Genomic DNA, 20718 nt, shown 5'->3' on the forward strand with positions numbered 1-20718 from the left:
TTGAAAGTTAAGTGTCTTGCCCCAGGTCACGTAGCTCATGGTGCCACTAGGATCTGCAGCCTGACTCCAGAGCCAGCCTCTTTTTGGAAAAAAGAAAAGTTAATTTATTTATTTTACATCTGGCTGCGCTGGGTCTCTGTTGCTGCTTGGGCTTTTTCTCTAGTTGGCTTTGAGCGGGGGCTACTCTGTAGTTGTGGTACCTGGCTTCGTATTGTGGGGGCTCCTCCTGCTGCAGATCACGGGCTCAAGGCACAGGGGCTTCAGTAGTTTCAGTGTCCGGGCTCGAGAGCACAGGCTCAGAAGTTGTGGCATACACAGGCTTAGTTGCACGTGGGATCTTCCTGGATCAGGGATCGGACCCATGTCCTCCTGAGCCATCAGGGAAGCCCCAGGGCCAGACTGCTTACCAGGGGTCCAGCCTACCTCCTCTTACAGGAGAATGAACCAGCTCCTTGGAAGAAAAGTTAAGACCAACCTAGACAGCATATTGAAAAGCATACACATTACTTTGCCAACAAAGGTCCACCTAGTCAAAGCTATGGTTTTTCCAATTGTCATGTATGGATGTGAGAGTTGGACCATAAAGAAAGCTGAGCGCCGAAGAATTGATGCTTTTGAACTGTGGTGTTGGAGAAGACTCTTGAGAGTCCCTTGGACTGCAAGGAGATCCAACCAGTCAAACCTAAAGGAAATCATTCCTGAATATTCATTGGAAGGACTGATGCTGAAGCTGAAACTCCAATACTTTGGCTACCTGATTCAAAGAACTGACTCATTTGAAAAGACCCTGATGCTGGGAAAGACTGAAGGCGGGAGGAGAAGGGGACCACAGAGGATGAGACGGTTGGATGGCATCACCGACTCAATGGACAGGAGTTTGAGTAAACTCCCAGAGGTGGTGATGGACAGGGAGGCCTGGCGTGCTGCAGTCCATGGGGTTGCAAAGAGTTGGACACGACTGAGCAACTGAACTGAACTGACTGAAGTCAGCAGAGAGGAGCCTGGCTCAGGGTGTCTGGAAAGCAAGATCCAGGCCTGGCTGCCCCATGACCTTGCTATGTGACCTTGGGCAGACTCTCCTCTCTGGGCTTTCCCTGAGCTTTCTCCAAGGCCGGCTCAGCATTCCGAGGCTCAAAATCTCAATATTACACAGTAAACCTAGAAATCACCCCAATTTCATTTTTCCATTCTTTTATATCACACCATTAATATATATCTGCTGTAGAATAGTTAGAAAATTCAGAAGGGAGAAAAGGAGAAATAAATGAAGCTCCACTTAGCAGTTTAGGGCTTACCTTTCTGGAGTATTTTTTCAACATAAATACTTATCAGAATAGAATCAGATAAACTTTTTTATGACCGAACATCATGTCCCAGATCACCTGCAGGATAACGAATCCTTCTTTCTTACGGTCGTATACATTTCTGTTATGGTTGTACTGTGGGATTTTAATTAGTGTCTAATTAGAGATGATGAGATGATGACAAATTAAGAGCTGGCATTTACTTAAATCCTCCTGCTGCCAGGTCTTGCCCGAAGCACTTGCCTCAGTGGTTGTCACAGCAACCCTCTGAGGCAGGCAGTTCAGCCCCACTTTACAGATGGGAAAACTGAGGCTGTTGACGTTAACCTGTCCCAGATCTCCTGGCCTGTCTTTGGCAGAGCTGGACATGGCCCCAGGCCCTTCCCAGCTCTCCACCCAGCCCTTTAACCCCTGGGCCACCCTGCCATGTGCCTCGCCGCCTGTGTTCTCAGAGGCCCTGTTTCGTTGAGGGGGCTGTGCCATGACTGTCCAAGGAAAGGGAATGAAGGGGCTGCCAGCCGAACCTGGTGTGTGGGGAGGTGACCTGTGATGCATACAGCCAGAGTTCAATAAATGCTCCTCTGAGAGCAGACGTCCGCAGTGGAGTTTCTCGGGGCAAGTGGAGTTAGAGTTGCCCCAGGGGAGTGTGGCTTAATGGAGCCACTCCGCCATTCCACGTGGACTCCCTCAAGGGGCGCCTCGCAGCCTCTGCTATCCAGGCTGGGGGCTTTGTGGACAGAACTGTGCTCTCAACTTGGGGTTTGCAGAAACCTGGGTTTGGTCTGGAGGGATCCCCTAAACCCAGGTCTGAGATTAAGCATGTGAGGGACTGGACTCGGGTACAGAATTTAAGGAAGTGCCCCAAAGCTCAGCAATCAAGATAAGTACTGTTTTAATGCAAATTTTAAAAACCCAAACTAATGGGTGAACCTTGAAAACATGCTAAATGTAAAGCAGCGAAAGACCCTGTATTATGTTTTTCCATTTATCTGAAAGGTTCAGAAGAGGAAAAGTCACAGAGCGGCTGCCAGGGGCTGGGGGGAGGACGGGGTTGGGGGTGCAGCTTGAGAGCAGGGCTTCCCCTTGGGCTGATGAAGATACTCGAAAATTTATTGTGGAGGTGTTTGCGTGACTCCGTGAATGCACTAAAACCCATGGAATTATACACTTTAAATAGGTGAATTGTATGATATGTGAATTCAATCTCGGTAAAGCTATTACACCCCTCCCCCAAAAAACTCTAAATTGATTAAAAAAAATCCATGATGAACAACATGTCAACATTTTAAATAAAGACAGGATTAGTATTCCTGATATGTTTTCCTTCTGCCTCAGGCTCTAATACACCTTAGCATAGCACCATTATTTATCCCGTTTAAAGACGTGATGTTTTGTTTGTCATTGTGTTTTTCCGGCAGTTTTTTTTTTACTTGGAGTATGGTTACTTTAGAGTGTTGTGGTAGTTCCTGCTGTACAGAAAAGTGAGTCAGCCACACACGTACACATGTCCCCGCTTTTGTGGCTTTCCTTCCCGTTTAGGACGCCTCAGAGCACCGAATAGAGTTCCCTGCGCCACACAGTTCTCAGCAGTTATCTATTTTACACATAGTAGTGTGGCTCAGTGCTAAAGAATCCGCCTGCCAGTGAGGCGTCGCAGGAGACGGTTTGATTCCTGGGTCTGAAAGATCCCCTGGAGAAGGAAATGACAACCCACTGCAAGTACTCTTGCCTGGGAAATCCCATGGACAGAGGAGCCTGGTGGGCTGCAGTCCTCAGGGCCGCAGAGTCAGACGCGACTGAGCACGCGTGTGGATGTGTCCGTTCCAGTCTAGCCGTTCATCCCACCCCTCCGCCCCTCTTGGTGTCCATACATTTGTTTTCTACATCTGTGTCTCTATTTCTGCTTTGCAAATAAGATCATCTGTACCGTTTTTCTAGATCCCACATGCACGTGTTAATGTTTCTCTGTTCCTGTCTTACTTTGCTCTATCTGTATGTCAGTCCCTCAGTCCATCCACGTCTCTGCATATGACTGGCGTTTGTAAATGTTGCATTTAAATATTATCAATCCTGCATACTCAGTTTGGGGGATGCCCTGTAAATTTTGTAGCCCAGGGAACTAGCTCGCTAGTCTCATCACCCAGCCCTACCTACCACGCAGACCTCTTGTCTCATTTTACAGAGAGGCCGATGAGCCGAGGCCCAGGGCAAGAAAGGCTATGAGCTGTTTGCCTGGCCTGAGGCTAGACTGGGGTCTCCGAGTCACCTCCTCTGGCCTAGACCATCTGGCCTCTGGGCCTCCTCCTCCACTGTGTTCTCCATCGCGTCTCCTCTGAGGTGGTCCCTGGGTCCCTCAGCACTTCTCACCTGGTCTCCCGCCCTCACCTTCTAAGCCATCCTACACTAGAAAAAGCCCTTGCCCCCTCCCAGACCTCAATCCCGCCAGCACTCCCCACTTCCTGCTGCCCTCAGGATAAACCCCAAGCTCCTTGCTTGGCCTGCCTGGAGCCTGCTGACCTCCTTTCCCCAGCCTCTCACCCACCACCCCCCCCACCCGCACCCCCACCCCCGCCCTGGCTACTTCCTTCTCTCAGATTTGCATGGGACCCATGATTACCAAAGGGCGCCAGCATCACCCGCTCTTACCTTCTCACGGGTAAGCCTCCGTCTCACTTCAGTCCTCACCGCAGCCCTTGCTGGTGAGAGTTGCTGGATCCATTTTACAGATGAGGAAACTGAGAGCTGGGGAGAGGAGGGGACACCCCTAGGGGCCCGGAGCAGAGGCAGGTGCACCCCTGGGGTGTTGGGAGATGTAGACACCTTGTTCTGCTTCCCTGGGCGTGTGCGCCAAAGTCATCCCCTCTCTGCTCTCTGACTGTCCTCCACCCACTTCTTTTTTTTTTTATGTTATCATGTTCTTTAAAAATTTTTTTAAAATATTTGTGTTTGTTTATTTAATTTGACTGCGCCGGGCAGGTGACTGTGTCACTGATCTTCATCCTTGTCTTCTTAGCCAGACTCACTATGATGGTTTCCTTGTACTCCTCCGCACTTGGTTCCTAAGTGAGCCTAGATTGCTCCTGGCCCTGTCTTGCTCTTGGCCCCTACACAGCCCATTCCAGTGCCCGGCCAGTCAACAGTCCTCAAATGCCGAATCCAGTGCCCCACGTAGTGTTTTGTAGAGCAGGGGGAGGGGCAGAGCTCGAGAACTCTATAATTTGCAAATCAGATTATTTGGGGACAGGCCCCAGGAGCCTGTCTTTTAACAATTTCAGGTAATTCTGATGCGTGCAAGTTTTGAGCCACCTTAAAGGGAGGAAATAACAGTGGTAGAGTAACACAGCGCAGAGCCGTGGGTTCATTTGTTTAATCCTCGGCGCGGGTGTCAGCATCCCCAGTTCACAGATGAGCCCGCTGAGGCCCAGTTGAGGCCTCGGTTGTGTAAACCGCTGTCTGCTTCCTCTGCTCCAGCCAGCGCTGCATTGCTAGCAATCACCAGAGCCGGGACACAGACCCTGGCGTGCTCATCCTCCCACTCCCCACCCCTACCTCTGGACGCTTCCAGGCAGAGCAGTGGAGACAGGGTTGGGTGTGGGTGTGTAGGTGTGTGTGTGCAGCACGGGCGCAGGAAGCCCTGGGCCCTGCAAGGTCACCCCGGCCCTTTCCTGTTTATACTCTTTATCAGGCCGGGGCCGGGTGTTCCCCAGCAGGAAGCACAGAGCGGAGCCAGGCCGCCCCAGACGCTGGAGGCAAGGCTGCAGCCCGGGAGCCGGGGGGCCAAGCCGTCACTGCCCCAGGCAGCCGACCGTGGACGCGCCTGGTCCCCACCTGGGTGTTGAGCAGGGTAGGGCTTTGGGGGTGATGGTTAAAAAGCTCGGCCTCTGGGACCAGACAGAGGTGGTTCCACCGCAGGCTGAGCTCGTTGCTCTCTGTGTGACCTTTGCCTGAGCTCTTCACCTCTCTGAGCCTCAGGTTCCCCCTCTGTCGACTGGAGCTAATAAGAGTGCCTCCCTCAACTCTCCAGGTTGTTGTTAGAGGCAAAATGCACATCGAAGGGCCAGGCACACACAGGTCTCTCTCCTTAAATCTTTACTTGGCAACAGACCAGACAGCGGATGACCCCATATACGTGCATGCATTTCTTTTAAAAAATAAAATATTTTCCCGCATTGCCCATTTTTCTCAGCAGAGGCCGGCTGCCTGAGTCCTACCCCTGGCCGTTCCAGCCCAAATATACACCAACTTCCACGGTGACCCACTGCATCTGCGTTTTGTGTTTTTGTCCCAGTTCCCTGGGAGTTCAGACAGAGCCGGGCCTTCTCACACGATCGCCCGAGGGACACGTCAAGGTCGCCGCCTGATGCTGTAAATAGTCTCGCCTGGAACCCAGCCACGTGTATTCTGCTGGCTGCTTTCATAGTGCCGAGGCCGAGTGGTCTGTCAAGCCCTGACAGACCCTCTGGCCCACGGGGCTGAAATCATTGGCTTTCCTGGCCCTTCACAGAAGTTTGCCGACCCCGCCTTGCCAAACCACCGGTCTGTTTTTCTTCAGGTTCCCTCCAGTCTTCCTTCCCGTGCCGTGATGACAGTGATCATAGTCAGTGCTAGCGTTTTTGTACATGCGTGCTGGGTGCGGTGATGTTAAGGAATTCCTCGCGACTGTTCGTTCCAGGTGTTAACCCCCATTTCTCAGATGGCAGTACTGAGGCTCCACAAGCTGGATCAACCCAGGACTCCCAACCTCTGGGTGCAAGAGCCGGGATGTGACCCCCACCCTGAGCTTGTGCCAACAGGGTGCTGAACTGGACCTCCAAGTTTGAGGCAGGGTGGCAGGCGTGGGCCCTGCTTTGATCTTTTAAGGTGAAAAAAAAAAATGCAAAGCTCAGTAAACATTTGTGGAATGAATGAGGAAACTCAGGTCTAGAAGCATGGGCTCTGGAGAGAGCTTTGGGTTTTCCTGTTAGCTCCTGTGCTAACCAGCTATGTGGCTTGGCCAGATGAACTCACCTCTCTGAGGATCAATGAAGAGATGGTTAATACAGGAGAGTCAGATGGGCTCATGGACAGGGCTAGTGAGGATAAAAATTCTGTGATATGTGTAGAGCTCTCAGCTCAATACCTGGCGTACAGTAAGGGCTTGAGAAGTATGAGCTGATATTTCTAAGGCTGCTCACCTGCCTGCCTTTTCTTCTGTCTTGAATCACCCCTCGTGTTTCTAACGCTCAAGCCTCACCCCTTAAAGCCTCAGAATTACCCTTTTTGCCTCTTGCTGTCACCCCACTGGATTCTGGCAGGCTCTTCTTGACTGGCTTCCATTCAGAGTAGGTCAGAGGTCTCTGATCCCCAGGGATCCTGAAGGGGGAGCCCCAATCTTCCCCAATCTCCCCGAATCTCCCTGGAGGCTTGGGGTGGCGAGGTCAGTGGGCCCCAGAGGGGTAGGTGGTCTCCATGGTGATGGAATGCTTGGGAGCTGGTTCCCACAGAGAGGGCTTGCAAGGCTGATGGCTGAGCTCCGGCATGGGGGTACCAGGTACCCCTCCAAGTCTCCTCTTACAAGTGCCATGACCTGCCCCCTGAGCTGGCGTCCGGTGCTCCAGCCCTCCCCACTCCCCCAGTTTGGGAACCTCTTGATCTGCTGAGCTTTGGTGAAATCCTGCTGAGTCTGGCGCTTTAGGGCACGTCTTCCCCCCCGCCCCCGCCCCCCAACCTCTGTTATTACCTTCTGACTGTTTATCACAATCACAGATGTAGTTATCTCGCATGCTGGTTTCCTGGCTCCTGCCAAAGCATCATCTCTGTGAGGGCAGGGGCCCTGGGCTGCCGCCCCTGATGTGTTGCAACTCTACTTCCAAGCATAGTAGGTGCTCAGTAAACATTTGTGGAATGAATGAGTCCAGGTCTGAGGGCGTCTTGAAGATGGTCCATCACCGCCCCCTCCCCTTGCTTCCGGTGGTCACTCAGGGCAGCCCATGGGTCAGTGGAAAGAGACTGATGTGAAATCATCCTCACTGCTGCCCCGTCTTGTGACCCCATCATGAAGACAGAGCCAAATTTAGAAACTGGCTTTCCCTCTTCGTAAAGCACACTTTCTATGTGCCAGACTATGTGCCAGCTTCTGTTCTAACAATTTCTAACTTATTTATACCTCCCAGGACTCCTATGAGGCTACTTCCACGTTTACACTGGCCACTTTTCAAGGGCCCGGGTGCCTCACGTGAGCCTCCTAGGAGGTCTTGTTGTCGTCCCCATTTTACAGATGAGGAAACTGAGGCTCAGCAACGTTAAGTGACTGGCCAAGGTCACACCACCAGTAACTGGTGGAGCCGGGATTGGAGCCCCTTCAATCTGACCCCCTACCGTGGCTGGCTTAGGATTCAAGAAAATACTGGTTGTTTTATTATTCTGTAGATCAAGACCGTAGAACAATACCATGGAAGTGTGTGTTCGGGGAAAAACACGATCGCCTACCACCCCCGTGTTCTTACCCGGAGTTGGTGTTTGCTCATTGGTTCGATTGATTTGGCGGATTTGCTTTTTGCTGTAGTTGTGCTTACCCTGCGCCCCTATGGGCCTTTGGCGTCGTAAATTGGAGAACCCCCTCCCCGCTCCACCCTGCACACTGAGCTGTTGGGAGGCTAAAATGAGGTAGAGGCATGGAAAGGCCTTGGTCTGGTGTTAGGTATACAGTGGTGTTCAATAAATTCTGATGTTCTTCCTACAAGAAAAGGAGGGCTCATTGACTCCTCCCCACCCCTCTCATGTGTCTTCTTTATATTTATATATAATTTTATTTATTTATCTTAGGCTGTGCTGGGTCTTTGCTGCTGCGAGGGCTTTTCTTTAGTTGCAGTGAGCAGCGGGCCACCCTTCCTTGTGGGGCGCAGGCTTCTCATCACGGTGGCTTTTTTGTTGAGGAGCACAGGCTCTAGATGCACGACCTCCGTAGTTGCGGCACGTGGGCTCTAGAGCACAGGCTCAGTAGTTTTGGCCCACGGACTTAGTTGCTCCGCAGCATGTGGGATCTTCCCGGATCAGAACCTCTGTCTCCTGCACTGGCGGGCGGATTCTTCACCGCTGAGCCACCAAGGAAGCCCTCACTGTGTCTCCTGAGGCGGCATTCCAACGGCAAGTCCGCTACAGCGAACTTCCACGCTGCATGCTTTCAGCAATGTGAACTGTGTTCGCGTGTCCAGCCGCTTAAGTTAGTGTCTGGCGCACGTTGACGCATGTGTGCATCCTTTAGGAATGGTGTTGCTTATGTTTACTGTTGAGTACTGTCCAGAGTACAGGGGTGCAGCGTCTTTATTTCAAGCCCAGGATGTCTGGACGCAGGCAGAAAAGCAGCAGTGGTATAGCTGATTGTGAGTTGGGATACCTAGGCTAACTTGGTTGGACTTTTGATTGCATACTGGGAATGGAATTCCTTTATGGGTAGGGGACTGACTTTGGGTGAATGATAGGAGTGGTCTAGCTCAGGGACCTGCAAGCTGTTTCTATAAATGCATGTGTGTGTGCGTGCAAGTCACTCAGTCGTGTCCAGCTCTTTGCAGCTCCATGGACTGTAGCCCCCCAGGCTCCCTGTCCATGGGATTCTCCAGGCAGGAATACTGGAGTGGGTTCCCTTACCCTCCTCCAGGGGCTCTTCCCAACCCAGGGATCGAACGCACGTCTCTTAGGTCTTCTGCCTTGGCAGGCGGGTTCCTTACCACTTGCACCACCTGAGAAGCCCTTTTTTAAAAATGACCAGATAGTAAATATTCCAGGTTTTGCAGAACAGTTTTTCTTGTTGCTGCTGCTTCTCTTCTCCCCTCCCAACTCATCCTCTTCCTCCTCTTTCCCTTAAAAAAAAAAGTCAAAATCACTCCTTGCTCACAGGCCTCACAAAACAGGCTGACGGGTAGATTTGGCTCAAGGGTCACACGTGCTGACCCCATCCTGAATCGCTGTGGCCAGTACGGTAGCCCCCAGGGGGCCTCTGGGCTCTGGAAATGTGACCGGTGTCAATAAGTAGCTGAATTTTAAATTTTATTTAATTTTAACTTAAACTTAAATCCTGACCTGTGGCTAGAGCGTCATGTTGGAGTCGCAGCTCTTCAGGCCCTGACGGCCCGTCCCCCGACCCCCAGGGGCCGTGGGAGCTGCCCTCCCGGCAGGTCTCTCAAGCTCTCTTGGCATTTCAAGGGCTGCCTGAGGGCAGCTGGGCCGGAGCCATCTGGTCTCCGGAAGAGCTTCAAGGGCCCTGGTCCCTAATGGTGTTTCTGTTGTTGTTGTTGTTCCAAGAGCCAGGCCTCTCTTCACTGGCTGTCCATGCCTCGGGAACGCCAGGCCTGTGTGTTCAGTAGCTGGGAGGAGGGGCAGGGGCTGGGAACCATCCTCCTGGGTTTAGATACACTAATCAGGTTGGTGTTTCAGGGATAAGAAAAAAAAAATGTAGAAGCAAAGTGTAAGTGAATGGGAAGAGAGATAGGACCCCTAGAACAGAGTAACAGCCTATTCCCAGTGTTTTAATAATTGCTGAGGTTTTTGAGTATTTGCTATTACCCTGTTTGAACCTCCTAACAGCCCATTTTACAGAAAAGGAAAACTGAGGCTCAGAAAAACAACAGTCTACCTAGTCAGAGAGTCATCCAACTCCAGAGCTGCATCCTTAACCACTACCAACTCTCTTCCCTCAGCCCCCGCCTCCTGGGATGGGACTAAGCAGAGAGAAGTGAGTCTATGAAGTAATAGCTGCTCCCAAGCCTCAGTTTTCCCATCTGTAAAATGGGAGGAGGTGAGAATTGGACTAACAATCCGCCTCCCCCCTGTCCCCCCAAATGATAACGAGCAGTGAGTTGTAAAACAGGCTTCCCTTGTTTCCATGTCAGCCAGGCTTCACCCCAGACCCCCATGGAGTTCATGGCCCTATTCCTTTAATGCAGTTAAGAGCTGGGCGTCAGAGTCTCAGAGACCTGGATGGTGACCCTGGTTCCCCGAGTCAGTTGCTCTTCCTCTGGCTGTCATTTTCTCACTTTACAAAGTTGGGAGCATCATCCTCCCAACTTTGGGAGCATGATTTGTTTGGGAGCATCAATCCCCCCTCGTTGGGGGATTAAATGGCACAAGGTACTCGCATAGGATCACAGGATTGCAGAGAGTCAGGCACAAGAGAGCAAGGCATTGTTCAACTCCAGGGGGCGCCGTATCATAGACTGGGCACGCAGTGCCCTTTGGAGTTGGGCAGTGCACAGCCTGTTCGACCGTACCCAGCAGCCCCAGGTGGTGATTAGAGGTAGGATAGTGGTGGCGGTGGTTGCATCTTGTGATATTTACTTTTCCTGAAGTCCAAGGCCCTTCGGCTGGAAGAAGGGAGGGCCTGATAGGCAGAGACCACCTGCTGCTCAGATTCTCAGCCCACACCTTGCTGCCTGAGAAGTGGGCCAGTTCATTCCCTAGCTGAATCGGTGAATTTAGACACCTTCAACATCTTGGCCTGAGGGGGCCTGTCCCTGCTCTGCTGCTCATTTGCCAGGGTGCTTCCCTGCTGCCCCAGATCACTGTGGGGTGAAGCCCAGCACCCTTCCTCTGCCCCTCTGGGGGGCCCAGCCCCTCCCCGCAGCACACATGCCTAACGCAGCATCTCCTCTGCTTCCACAGGGCTCAGCTGGTGGACCGTCCTGGCGAGCAGCCACGAGCAGCAGAGCCCAGGGATGAGTGTGTCCAGGGAAGGTGAGTGCTCCCCCAAGGGACCCCAGAGTACCGGCTTCCCCTGAGAAAACCCTCGGCACCCCCACGGCCCAGCCTCCATGATCGGGCAGCTGATCAGACTCTACCAGGTTACTGTCTGTCAGAAACCCAGTGCCTGACCAAGCAGAGTGGAGAGGAGCCTCATTGCTTAGGGAACTTTTACTGCTGGGCGGGCCGGGACTTACCCAGCATCACTGAGCCAGTTCAAGGCGCAGCCAGAATCTAAACACCCACCCCCCGCACCCGGTGTCCCCCACCAGCATTCTTGGTGTGCTTTCTCAGCCCCTCACACAAAAGCTCCCCACATCTCATAATAGCTCCCCGAGAAAAGGTTCTTATCAGCCCGCTTTTGCTGGAGGAGAAAGCCGAAGCTCAGAGGGCTGAGGTCCCTCATCCGGCTGTCCAGCTCCAAGTGGCAGGGGCTGGATTTGAACCTGGGGCTGCAGGACTCCAAGTCTGAGGCTCTTAGCCACCAGCTTCACTGCCCTCAACGGAGTTTGGCTGCGTGATGGGGGGTGGAGGGCAGGCCTGGGTCCCTGGGCTGGGCCCGCTGACCCCTCCTGGAGTGGATGGGGTCTGTGGTTCTGGGTGGTTAGGAAGCTACCTCCTGTCTTAGGTTCCCAGCGGCTTTCTCTCTGCCAAGTCGCCCTGCCTTTGCTTCTCAAGCTGCCCTGCTGGTCTTTGCTGTCTCCTGCTCATGTCTAACCTGCCCACTTTGAGCTGTTTTCTCCCGGTGGCAGAGATGAGCCCAGAGACGAGCCCCTTGCTGGGTCCTCTCTGAGGACCGTGAACAGCTCGGCCTCAGCGCCTGATCTGACCCTGACCCGTCTCAGGCAAGTGGCCTCCCCTTTCTGAGCTGCTTGCCGAGCAGGAGGCATGCTCAGCCCAGAGGTGGCAGAGGGGATCCCTCTAGGTGATGCGTGGAATAAACTTTAGCTGAGGATGTGCTCAGTAAGTGTAAAAAATACACAACTCAGGGCTTTGTTTTAAAGCGCTATAGCCGGATGAATGCTCAGCATTAAGCAAAACTTGGGAGTTGATAACAATTTAAAAATTATGTCTGTCCCTTCATACAGGCTTCCCCCGTGGTATTTAGTATCCAGATCACTTCCAACTCCACACGTAAGCTCAAGAGGACACACATGCACACATATGCATGCGTGCACACACACACACACTCACAGTGGCAGGCACAAAAAGTGTCTTTTCTGGAAACCACTTTCCTAAATCGCCCCCTCTTCTGTTCCCCACAGCTTCAGTCTGTCCCTCCCCACCAAGTGTCGGGAAGAAAAAGTGGTTGCACTAATTCTAGCTAAAGTGTGATTGACACTCCACCAGGGCCATTGACACTGAAATAATCATCTCTGGTAGATTTCTAGTCTCAGGGCTACAGAGAGAATTTCACTGAGCACTTAATGAAGCTGAGGGCACCTCGGAGGGATTTCTGAGTGACTTTGTGTCCTGTCCAGCCTGCATCTGCCCAGAAAGTAGCCCTGGCATTAGATTTCCCTACCCCAACTCTGAATCCAGTGTACCCATGAACTGCCAGCAATTTCCAGCAGGCTCATGTTTCTTGGAAGAGGGTCCCCAGCTATTTTCCAGTGCTCAGTGAAGCCAGCGACCCCCAGATGAGACTCATCTTCACTTTGTCAGTTGCTTCTAGAACCCTCACGGCAGCCTTTGAGGTCAGCGGACCCACCCCTCTTTGCAGCTGAGGAAACTGTGGCTTAGATGGGGGAAGTGACTCTCCCAAAGCCACATGGCCAGGAAATGCCAGGGCCTCTCAGCAGTTTCGACCCCAGGCCTGAAATGGTGTGTTTTTTTTCAGTTTTGATGTTTGTTTTCCACCTGCTCTGGCCTGAGGGGCCCCAGGTAATCCAAGCCCTTGTGGGAGGATTGGTGCAGCTGCACACCGGGCCTTGAGTGGTTTTGGCTGAACACCCGCCCCAAACCCCACCCCACCTCCCGTCATACCAGATTCTCTCCTGCCTGTGACTTTGCCCTAGCTGTTCCCTTCTCTCTCTTCTCCACCCAGCTATTCAAAACACCACCTGTCCATTGCTCTTAACTTGGCAGGAAGGCTGCCTCCTACAGGCAGCCCATCACCCCCTACCTGATGTGAGTCCACAGTCCAAGTAGACTTGAAGAGCTGAGTCTGTGTCTCTTAGCTCCGTAGCCCGACTCCTGCACACAGTAGGAACTCATGAAATGTTGGAATGAATGGATAACCAGTGATCATGGCTAATACGCTTTCAAATGCTCCCTATGTGCTGGGCACATTCTTAAGTTCTTAGAGGCTGTTTAGTGTTCAGCCCTTCGAGGTGGACGCTCTTAGACCCATTTTACAGATGAGGCTCAGAGAGGTGGAGTCTGTTGCCCAAGCTCACACAGCCACAGAGGAAGTGGCAGAGCTGGGATCTGAACCCAGGTCTGTCTGATTCCTCGAATGCCCAGAGGCCTCCAGCTTCACTTGGATTCTAGAAAGAGGTGAGGGAGGAAACAGAGGCTCTGAAACCCAGTGGGGGCGACGCAGAGAAGAGCTGGGCTGGCTGGAGGAGGGCTGCCTCTCCAGCATCTGAGTCTGCACCTTCTTTGCTGAGGTTGCATAATCAAAGGACCTTGAGAGTGAATGGGGGAGGAGGGTAGATGTGACATTTGAGTGACTGGAGAAGGGGGAGGGACTGGGCTGGGTGGACCCCTTCTTTTCAAGACCAGTGCCTAACCTAAAGAATTGGCATTGGGTCTGGTCAACTTTCATAGTGACATTTACAAGGGGTAAGGAGCTAGGTTCAGGTCCCATATCATCCCCTACCCCTGTTCCCACATTAGCCCCACAGTCTACACGTCCCTGAGTCCCCGGAATGCAGACAGGGCCCTCCTGACTAACCTCCCTGTCTCTGTTCTCACCCCTGCAGGCCCTCTCCGCAGGGGTTGCCCTGAGAGTAAGTCCAGCTCCTTCCCCATCTCCTCCCTCCCTCCCCTCCGGCCCCAGCAGCCTCCCCTCATAGGTTCTTGAGCACCCTAAATCCTCCCCCATCCTGGAGTTTTGCTCTCTCTGTTCCCTCTGCCTGGAGCCCCCCCACCCCCACATCTTCACATAGCCAGCTGCTCATCTGGGTCTCGGCTTGAATGTCACTTCCTCCAAGAAGTTCTCCTTGACCTCCTCCTCCTGCCCCTTCTTGATCCCTCTCATGGTGTCCAGCTCACTTCCTTGCAAGCCGGTATCATAGTCTGGCTGGAGCTTGTGAATCATCTCCATCCACAGCTAGGACATAGGCCCCTTGAGGCCAGAGGCCCTGCCTTCTCGTCCACTGTCCTGTCTCCGGCCTCTAGCCTGGCACCTTTCATTGTTTCCTAAGCAATGACTGAGGGAAGGCTGAATGAATGGACAGCGATTCTGGAAGAAGCCCAGGCCCCAGGATATTTTGCAGCTTCTGAAAAGCATCTCCTGCACAGGCAGACGCGGTCGCTCAGAGCAGACACAGACCCAGCTCCTAACCCCCGCCCTGGGTCCCGATCATGACTGCAGCTTGGCCGCTTCCCAGCCGGGTGACTGTGAATAACCCCTCCGTACCTTGGCTTCCTCCTGTCTCTACTGATATCACTTCCTATCACTCACTCTACTCCGGCCCTGCTCATTCCACCCAGGCACGTTCCATAAATATTTACTGGGCACCCACTAGGAGCCAGGCACTGCGCTAGGGGCTGAGAAGACAGCTGTGAGTAAAAACAGGCAAAACCGGGAATCTTCCTTATCAAATGACTGTGCTCCTGAAATGTGATATTCTAGTGCTTTTATTATTTTCACATTTTGAAGAATTTCACGTAAATGTCTTTCAAGAAAGTCTATTTTTAAAAGAATGATTCCTCTTTCCATTTGTTCTTGCCTGGAGAATCCCATGGACAGAGGAACCTGCCAGGCTATAGTAGGTGGGGTTGCAGAGTCCGGTAGGACCCAGCTACTGTCACTCACTTGCCATTTATCAGATGGGGAAACTGAGGCCCTTGAATGGTTACCGGGACTGGGCAGGGTCCCCCAGCTAGGAAGTGGGGAGGAGGGATTTGAACCCAGGGCTTGGGTGGGGGTAATAATAGAGACTCCCCTGAGGGTGGTTGGATCTCGGGAGTTAAGAGGGAGGGCCTGCCCCGCGCAGCACCGGGCTCATCAAACTGTCCTGCTGTGGGTGTCGTCGGCATCCTCGCGGGCTGTGGTTGGGGTCTGGATGGCGAAGCGCCGGCACGCCACCGGCCTCCCTGACCGCCCCCCAGCCCCCCGTGTCCCTCTGTCTCCGCAGATGTGAGCGCCGCGCGGCTCCCGCCCGCCTGCCCCTGAAGCGCGCCCCCCGCCCCGGGCCCAGCATGCGCCTGTCCGTGCGGAGGGCGCTGCTGGCAGCCGGCCTGGCCCTGGCCCTGGTGCTGGCCGTCCACCTGGGGCAGCGGGTGCTGGAGTGCCGGGCGGTGCTGGGGGGCCCGCGGGGCCCCCGGCGGACCATGCGGCCCGAGCAGGAGGAGCTGGTGATGGTGGGCGCGGACCGCGTGGAGTACCGCTACGGCAAGGCCATGCCGCTCATCTTCGTCGGGGGCGTGCCCCGGAGCGGCACCACGCTGATGCGCGCCATGCTGGACGCGCACCCCGAGGTGCGCTGCGGCGAGGAGACCCGCATCATCCCTCGCGTGCTGGCCATGCGCCAGGCCTGGTCCAAGTCGGGCCGGGAGAAGCTGCGGCTGGACGAGGCGGGCGTGACGGACGAGGTGCTGGACGCCGCCATGCAGGCCTTCATCCTGGAGGTGATCGCCAAGCACGGGGAGCCGGCCCGCGTCCTCTGCAACAAGGACCCCTTCACGCTCAAGTCTTCCGTCTACCTGTCGCGCCTCTTCCCCAACTCCAAGTTCCTGCTCATGGTGCGCGACGGCCGGGCCTCCGTGCACTCCATGATCACCCGCAAGGTCACCATCGCTGGCTTCGACCTCAGCAGCTACCGCGACTGCCTCACCAAGTGGAACAAGGCCATCGAGGTGATGTACGCGCAGTGCATGGAGGTGGGCAAGGACAAGTGCCTGCCCGTGTACTACGAGCAGCTGGTGCTGCACCCCCGGCGCTCCCTCAAGCTCATCCTCGACTTCCTGGGCATCGCCTGGAGTGACGCTGTCCTCCACCATGAGGACCTCATCGGCAAGCCGGGCGGCGTCTCTCTGTCCAAGTGAGTGGAGCCCCTGCTTTCTGCTGTGTGGCCTGGGGCTGGTCGCTATGCCTCTCTGAGCCTTCTCTGTTGTAACAGAGATCTGAGACGACCAGTGGTTAAGAGAAGAGCTTTGAACCTCATCTCCCTCCCGGTAGCTCTGTTGCATTGAGCAAGTTGCTGGTCCTCTCTGAAACCTCGGTTTTATTATCCCCCCTCCAAAAGGGGGCAGTCCCTCCTCCCCATGTCCATGGGCTTTGCGTAGTCAGCTATTGTCGGTAAAGGTTGAGAGGACAGATTCTGGGACCTGGCCGTCTGGGTTCAAGCCTTTTTAGCTGTGTGGCCTTGAGCAGGGGGTTCAACCTCTGTGCTTCCGTTTCCCCGTCGATAGTGGGGGCAGACAGAATCCGTCCACCTATGTTCATGTGTGAACATCAGATGGGGTGGTACCTCCTAGGTGCTGTTATCCCCATCATCTTCCTTTTAGTGTTGATCTCGCCTTTGGTGGCATCCCCCCTGGCCTCGCCTTTGCTCTCTTACTGAGCACCTGCTGTGTGGCCAGCACTGAGTTAAGCCCCCAACCATCATTATTGCCCTCATCTTTACAGCAAACTCAGACATAGGAACTGCTCTTAACTGCATTTCATAGATCAAGAAGCGGAATCTCAGGAAAGTTACTGGCCCAGCCAGAGGTGGTGCCAGGGTTCAGAGTCACGCCTGTTGGACTCAGGGCCTGTTCTCTCAAGCTCTCCGTGACTGGGACCCTGTTCCATCTCCTGAGACCCTGGGACAGGGCAGGGCCAGAGTGTGCCATTCCCATGCCTCCATCCTGCTCAGGTGCAAGCATCCCTAAAAGCCCAGTGGAAGAGCGGTTCTTCCTGGGACGACGCCTCCTGTTTCTCTAACTTCTGGGGCCTCCCTGTCCCCGGGAGCTCTGGAGCCCTGAGCAGAGCTCAGCAGCTCTCTTCCTGGCAGCGAAGTGCCCACGGACTGGATACCCTGGCCAGCTGGTGCTGGAGCTGGGATTTTGTACATCATCCTGACACAACGTCAGATGACCAAGGGAACACATCCTGATGGCAGGAAGTTGGGAACATACCTAAAACAGGAAAGGAAAGCCACCCATAATCCACCCCTCACCCCTCCACCCCAGATTTTGATCTGTGGCCTGCTGGTCCTTGGTCAGGGAATAAAACCAGAGTCCTGCTCGGCAGGTTCCTCTGTAGACTTTTTTCACCTTGTATCTGGGACGCTTGGCCATGAGCCCCCAGCACTCTGCAGTAACATAACTTTGAATGGCTGTATAATATTCCACCACAAAATCACCATATTCTGTTTAACATCTCCCATTCTGGGACACTTTGCTTACTGACTCGTGTTAAGCACGCTCCCATCCCTGTTCTGGGATGCGTCTATGTGATTGTCCCATAAAGTCCTGGAGGCACGAGGGTTGTGGCAGAGGCCAGACACATGTTTGGTCAGGTTGGGTTTCTTTGCCATAAACATCTCTGCAGCAAGTATTTTGCTGTAAAAGATGAAATAACTGGTTGATTGACAGTTTTGGTTTCATTATACTAGGAAATGATAACATATCAGTTTCTGCAGATCCTCTTGAGCAGTCATCCCTCCCACCTGTCAAACCAAAAGGGTACCGAGCCGTGGCTCATAGGAAAGCGGCAGCTGCTGATTCACAGCAGCCTCTGAGAGCGTTAACGATGGGTCTTTAGCTAGTTTAGATACAGTGGTTTGCTTCCTCCTGCCATCTTTACCAGATTTATCATAGTATTGGACACTGGGGGCCACGTTCACAGTAGCGCCGTTCACAGTACCCAAGACGTGGAGGCAACTTAAGTGTCCGTCAATAGATGGATGGATGAAAAAGATGCGGCACATGTATACAGTGGAATACTACTCAGCCATAAAAAAGAATGAAATGATGGCATTTGCAGCAACCCAGTTAGACCTAGATATGATCATAGTAAGTGAAGTAAGTCAGACAGAGAAAGACAAACATCGTAGGATATCACTTGTATGTGGAATCTAAACTATGACACGGATGAACCTGGGAAACAGACTCACAGTCATAGAAAATAAGCATGATTACCAAAGGGGAAACGGGAGGGATAAATTAGGAGTTTGGGATTAGCAGAAACAAGCTACTATATATAAAATAAGCAACAGGAAAAAAAAAAATAAGCAACAGGGCTTATACCTGTAGTATATACCTACTGTATAGCACAGGGAACTATATTCAATATCCTGTAATAAACCATAGTAAAAGAATATGAAAAAGAATATTATATAACATATACATATAAGTGAATCACTTTGCTGTATGCCAGAAACTAACACGACATTGTAAATCAACTGTACTTCAATTAGAAAAAAAGAGAGAGAGGCAAAAGAAGAATCAGGCTCCTCTATCCCCCCAAAAAAGGGATGGTTAGTTGATTGCTCATGTGTCTTGAACACAGTGAAAATTATAACGGAATCTGGCTTAGATTAGCTCACCCAAGGAAGGACCTGCAGAAACTAATACGTTGTCATTTTCTCTTGTCATGTAACTATCAGCATGTGATTTTATCTTTCATGGCAAAACAGCCTTGTGGGTGATCGTCATGGGGCGAGACTGCTTGCGGCAGAGATGTTTATATGGTGTTTGAGATCTTTGACAGCCTGGCTAGAGTTGACACTTCAATCCGGGTCTGCAGCCTCCAGCTCCACACCCCCGCCCCCAGCCAGCCCACAGTGCTTCCCTCCCCAGCTTCCCTCCCTCCCCATCCCAGTTCCTTTTGCTCCATCTTTTTGTACTGTTCTTCGTTCCCAAGTTATCTCTTGGTTGGGATGGAAGCATCTAGAAATAGGTCCTCATCCTTCCCCACCCTCCATCTTGTGAAGCCCCTGAGCTATAATCAGCAAGACCATCATGACTGGATGAGGTGATAACCCTGTTATCTAGGAGATCGAGAAAGCACTGTAAGATAATGGCATTTTCATCCTAACAGCAAACTGAAAACAACCTACAGGTCCACCATTCGGGGAATGGAAAAAGAAGGAGGTATTGAGTGAGTGGAAAAAAAGAAAGGCCTACAAAGCAGTGCTATATATAGCAGACAACTTCTGTTTTTAAATCTGCAAGCAAAACCATAGATTTTCTATGTATATACGTGGGAGAGAGAGAGAGTGCATGCTAACACTGAGACCTTAAAATGTACCCGACACTCTTTCATTATTCACCTACTTATTCTCAGAACAGCCCAGCAAGGTCGGTACTATTAATGACTCCCATTTGACAAGTGAGGACACCGAGGCCCAGAGGGGTTCAGTCACTCTGCCAGGGTCACACAGCTGGCACCTGCCCCCAGGCCGTCTGGCCCCCTGGCCACTCTACATTTAAGACTGAATGAAGAGGTGCCCTCCAGAATGCTATGATCGGGTCCCTGCAGGCGGCGGATGCACCGGGAGTGGTGACCACAGGGACTCTTCACCTTACTGTTAGTGTTTTAGAATTACTCCTCAAGAACAAAATCTTAGTCCATTTTAGTCACGTAAATAAAAAGTCATCTTTAAAAAGTCATAAGAGGTCAAGGAAGCAGAATCTGAGCACCACTGAAATGGTGTGCACTGCCTAGCACTTTTCTGCCAGCTTTCCACTCTGTGCCCTTAAACCCATTGTACAGAGCAGGTATGCTGAGGCCAGATGACTCGCCCACCTTCTTACAGTTGAGGGGAGCCGAGTGGGTCCCAAACACCAGGTCCCCCCCACCCCCGCCACCTTCCCTGCTGCCCCAGCGCCACCTGGGTCTGCCCACACCCCATCCAGCCTGCCCTCTCTTCCCAGGATTGAACGATCCACAGACCAGGTCATCAAGCCCGTGAACCTGGAAGCTCTCTCCAAGTGGACTGGCCACATCCCTGGGGATGTGTTGAGGGACATGGCCCAGATCGCCCCCATGCTGGCCCGGCTCGGCTATGACCCCTATGCAAACCCGCCCAACTACGGCAACCCCGACCCCATTGTCATCAACAACACACACCGGGTGAGTGCATTGCTCATGGGGAGATGTGGCCGGGGGTGGGGGCTCCTGCTGCCCGAGGGGACACTCGCTCCCTTGATTCCTAGGCAGCTGGCTTGTGTCTGTCTTCGAATGGCTGCTTGCCTTCCCATTTTCACTTGGGCCACCAGGAAGCTCAAAACCAGTGGGTATTGTGCCTCTCACTCCGTAGCATCTCCTGGCGGGCCCATCTGTGCTGATTTCATCCTGTTTCTCCGCTCGGCCTTGTCCTTTCCCCTCTGCTTCCCTGGCTGGCAGTTCATGTGTTTGTAAAGCCCTTCAAGTCAAGGCAGGATGTGAATAAATCAAGGATGGGTCCCTTTATTGCACCTGTAATTTTCATTTCTATTTATTTATTCATTTCCGGTTGTGCTGTGTGGCATGCAGGATCTTAGTTTCCCAACCAGGGAAGAGAGAGAATTTCCATTTCACTGCGAGTTGGCAGCTCTGCCC

The 20718-nt window shown here is 52.8% G+C and overlaps 1 protein-coding gene across 5 annotated transcripts in view; it reads left to right on the forward strand.

Moving 5' to 3' along the window:
* The window catches only part of TPST2 (tyrosylprotein sulfotransferase 2), a 52622-nt gene that overhangs the window by 22087 nt on the left and 9817 nt on the right, over positions 1 to 20718 (forward strand). For all 5 annotated transcript variants that reach the window (XM_043901492.1, XM_043901493.1, XM_043901491.1 and 2 more), the window contains 3 exons: positions 10941 to 11012; positions 15326 to 16231; positions 20052 to 20250. In XM_043901492.1, the coding sequence (XP_043757427.1) occupies positions 15390 to 16231; positions 20052 to 20250 (1041 nt within the window). In that variant the 5' untranslated portion in view covers positions 10941 to 11012; positions 15326 to 15389. Of the gene's footprint in view, positions 1 to 10940; positions 11013 to 15325; positions 16232 to 20051; positions 20251 to 20718 lie in introns of those variants that run through there.

Source organism: Cervus elaphus, chromosome 5 (assembly GCF_910594005.1).
Source record: "Cervus elaphus chromosome 5, mCerEla1.1, whole genome shotgun sequence".
NCBI classification, from domain to species: domain Eukaryota; kingdom Metazoa; phylum Chordata; class Mammalia; order Artiodactyla; family Cervidae; genus Cervus; species Cervus elaphus.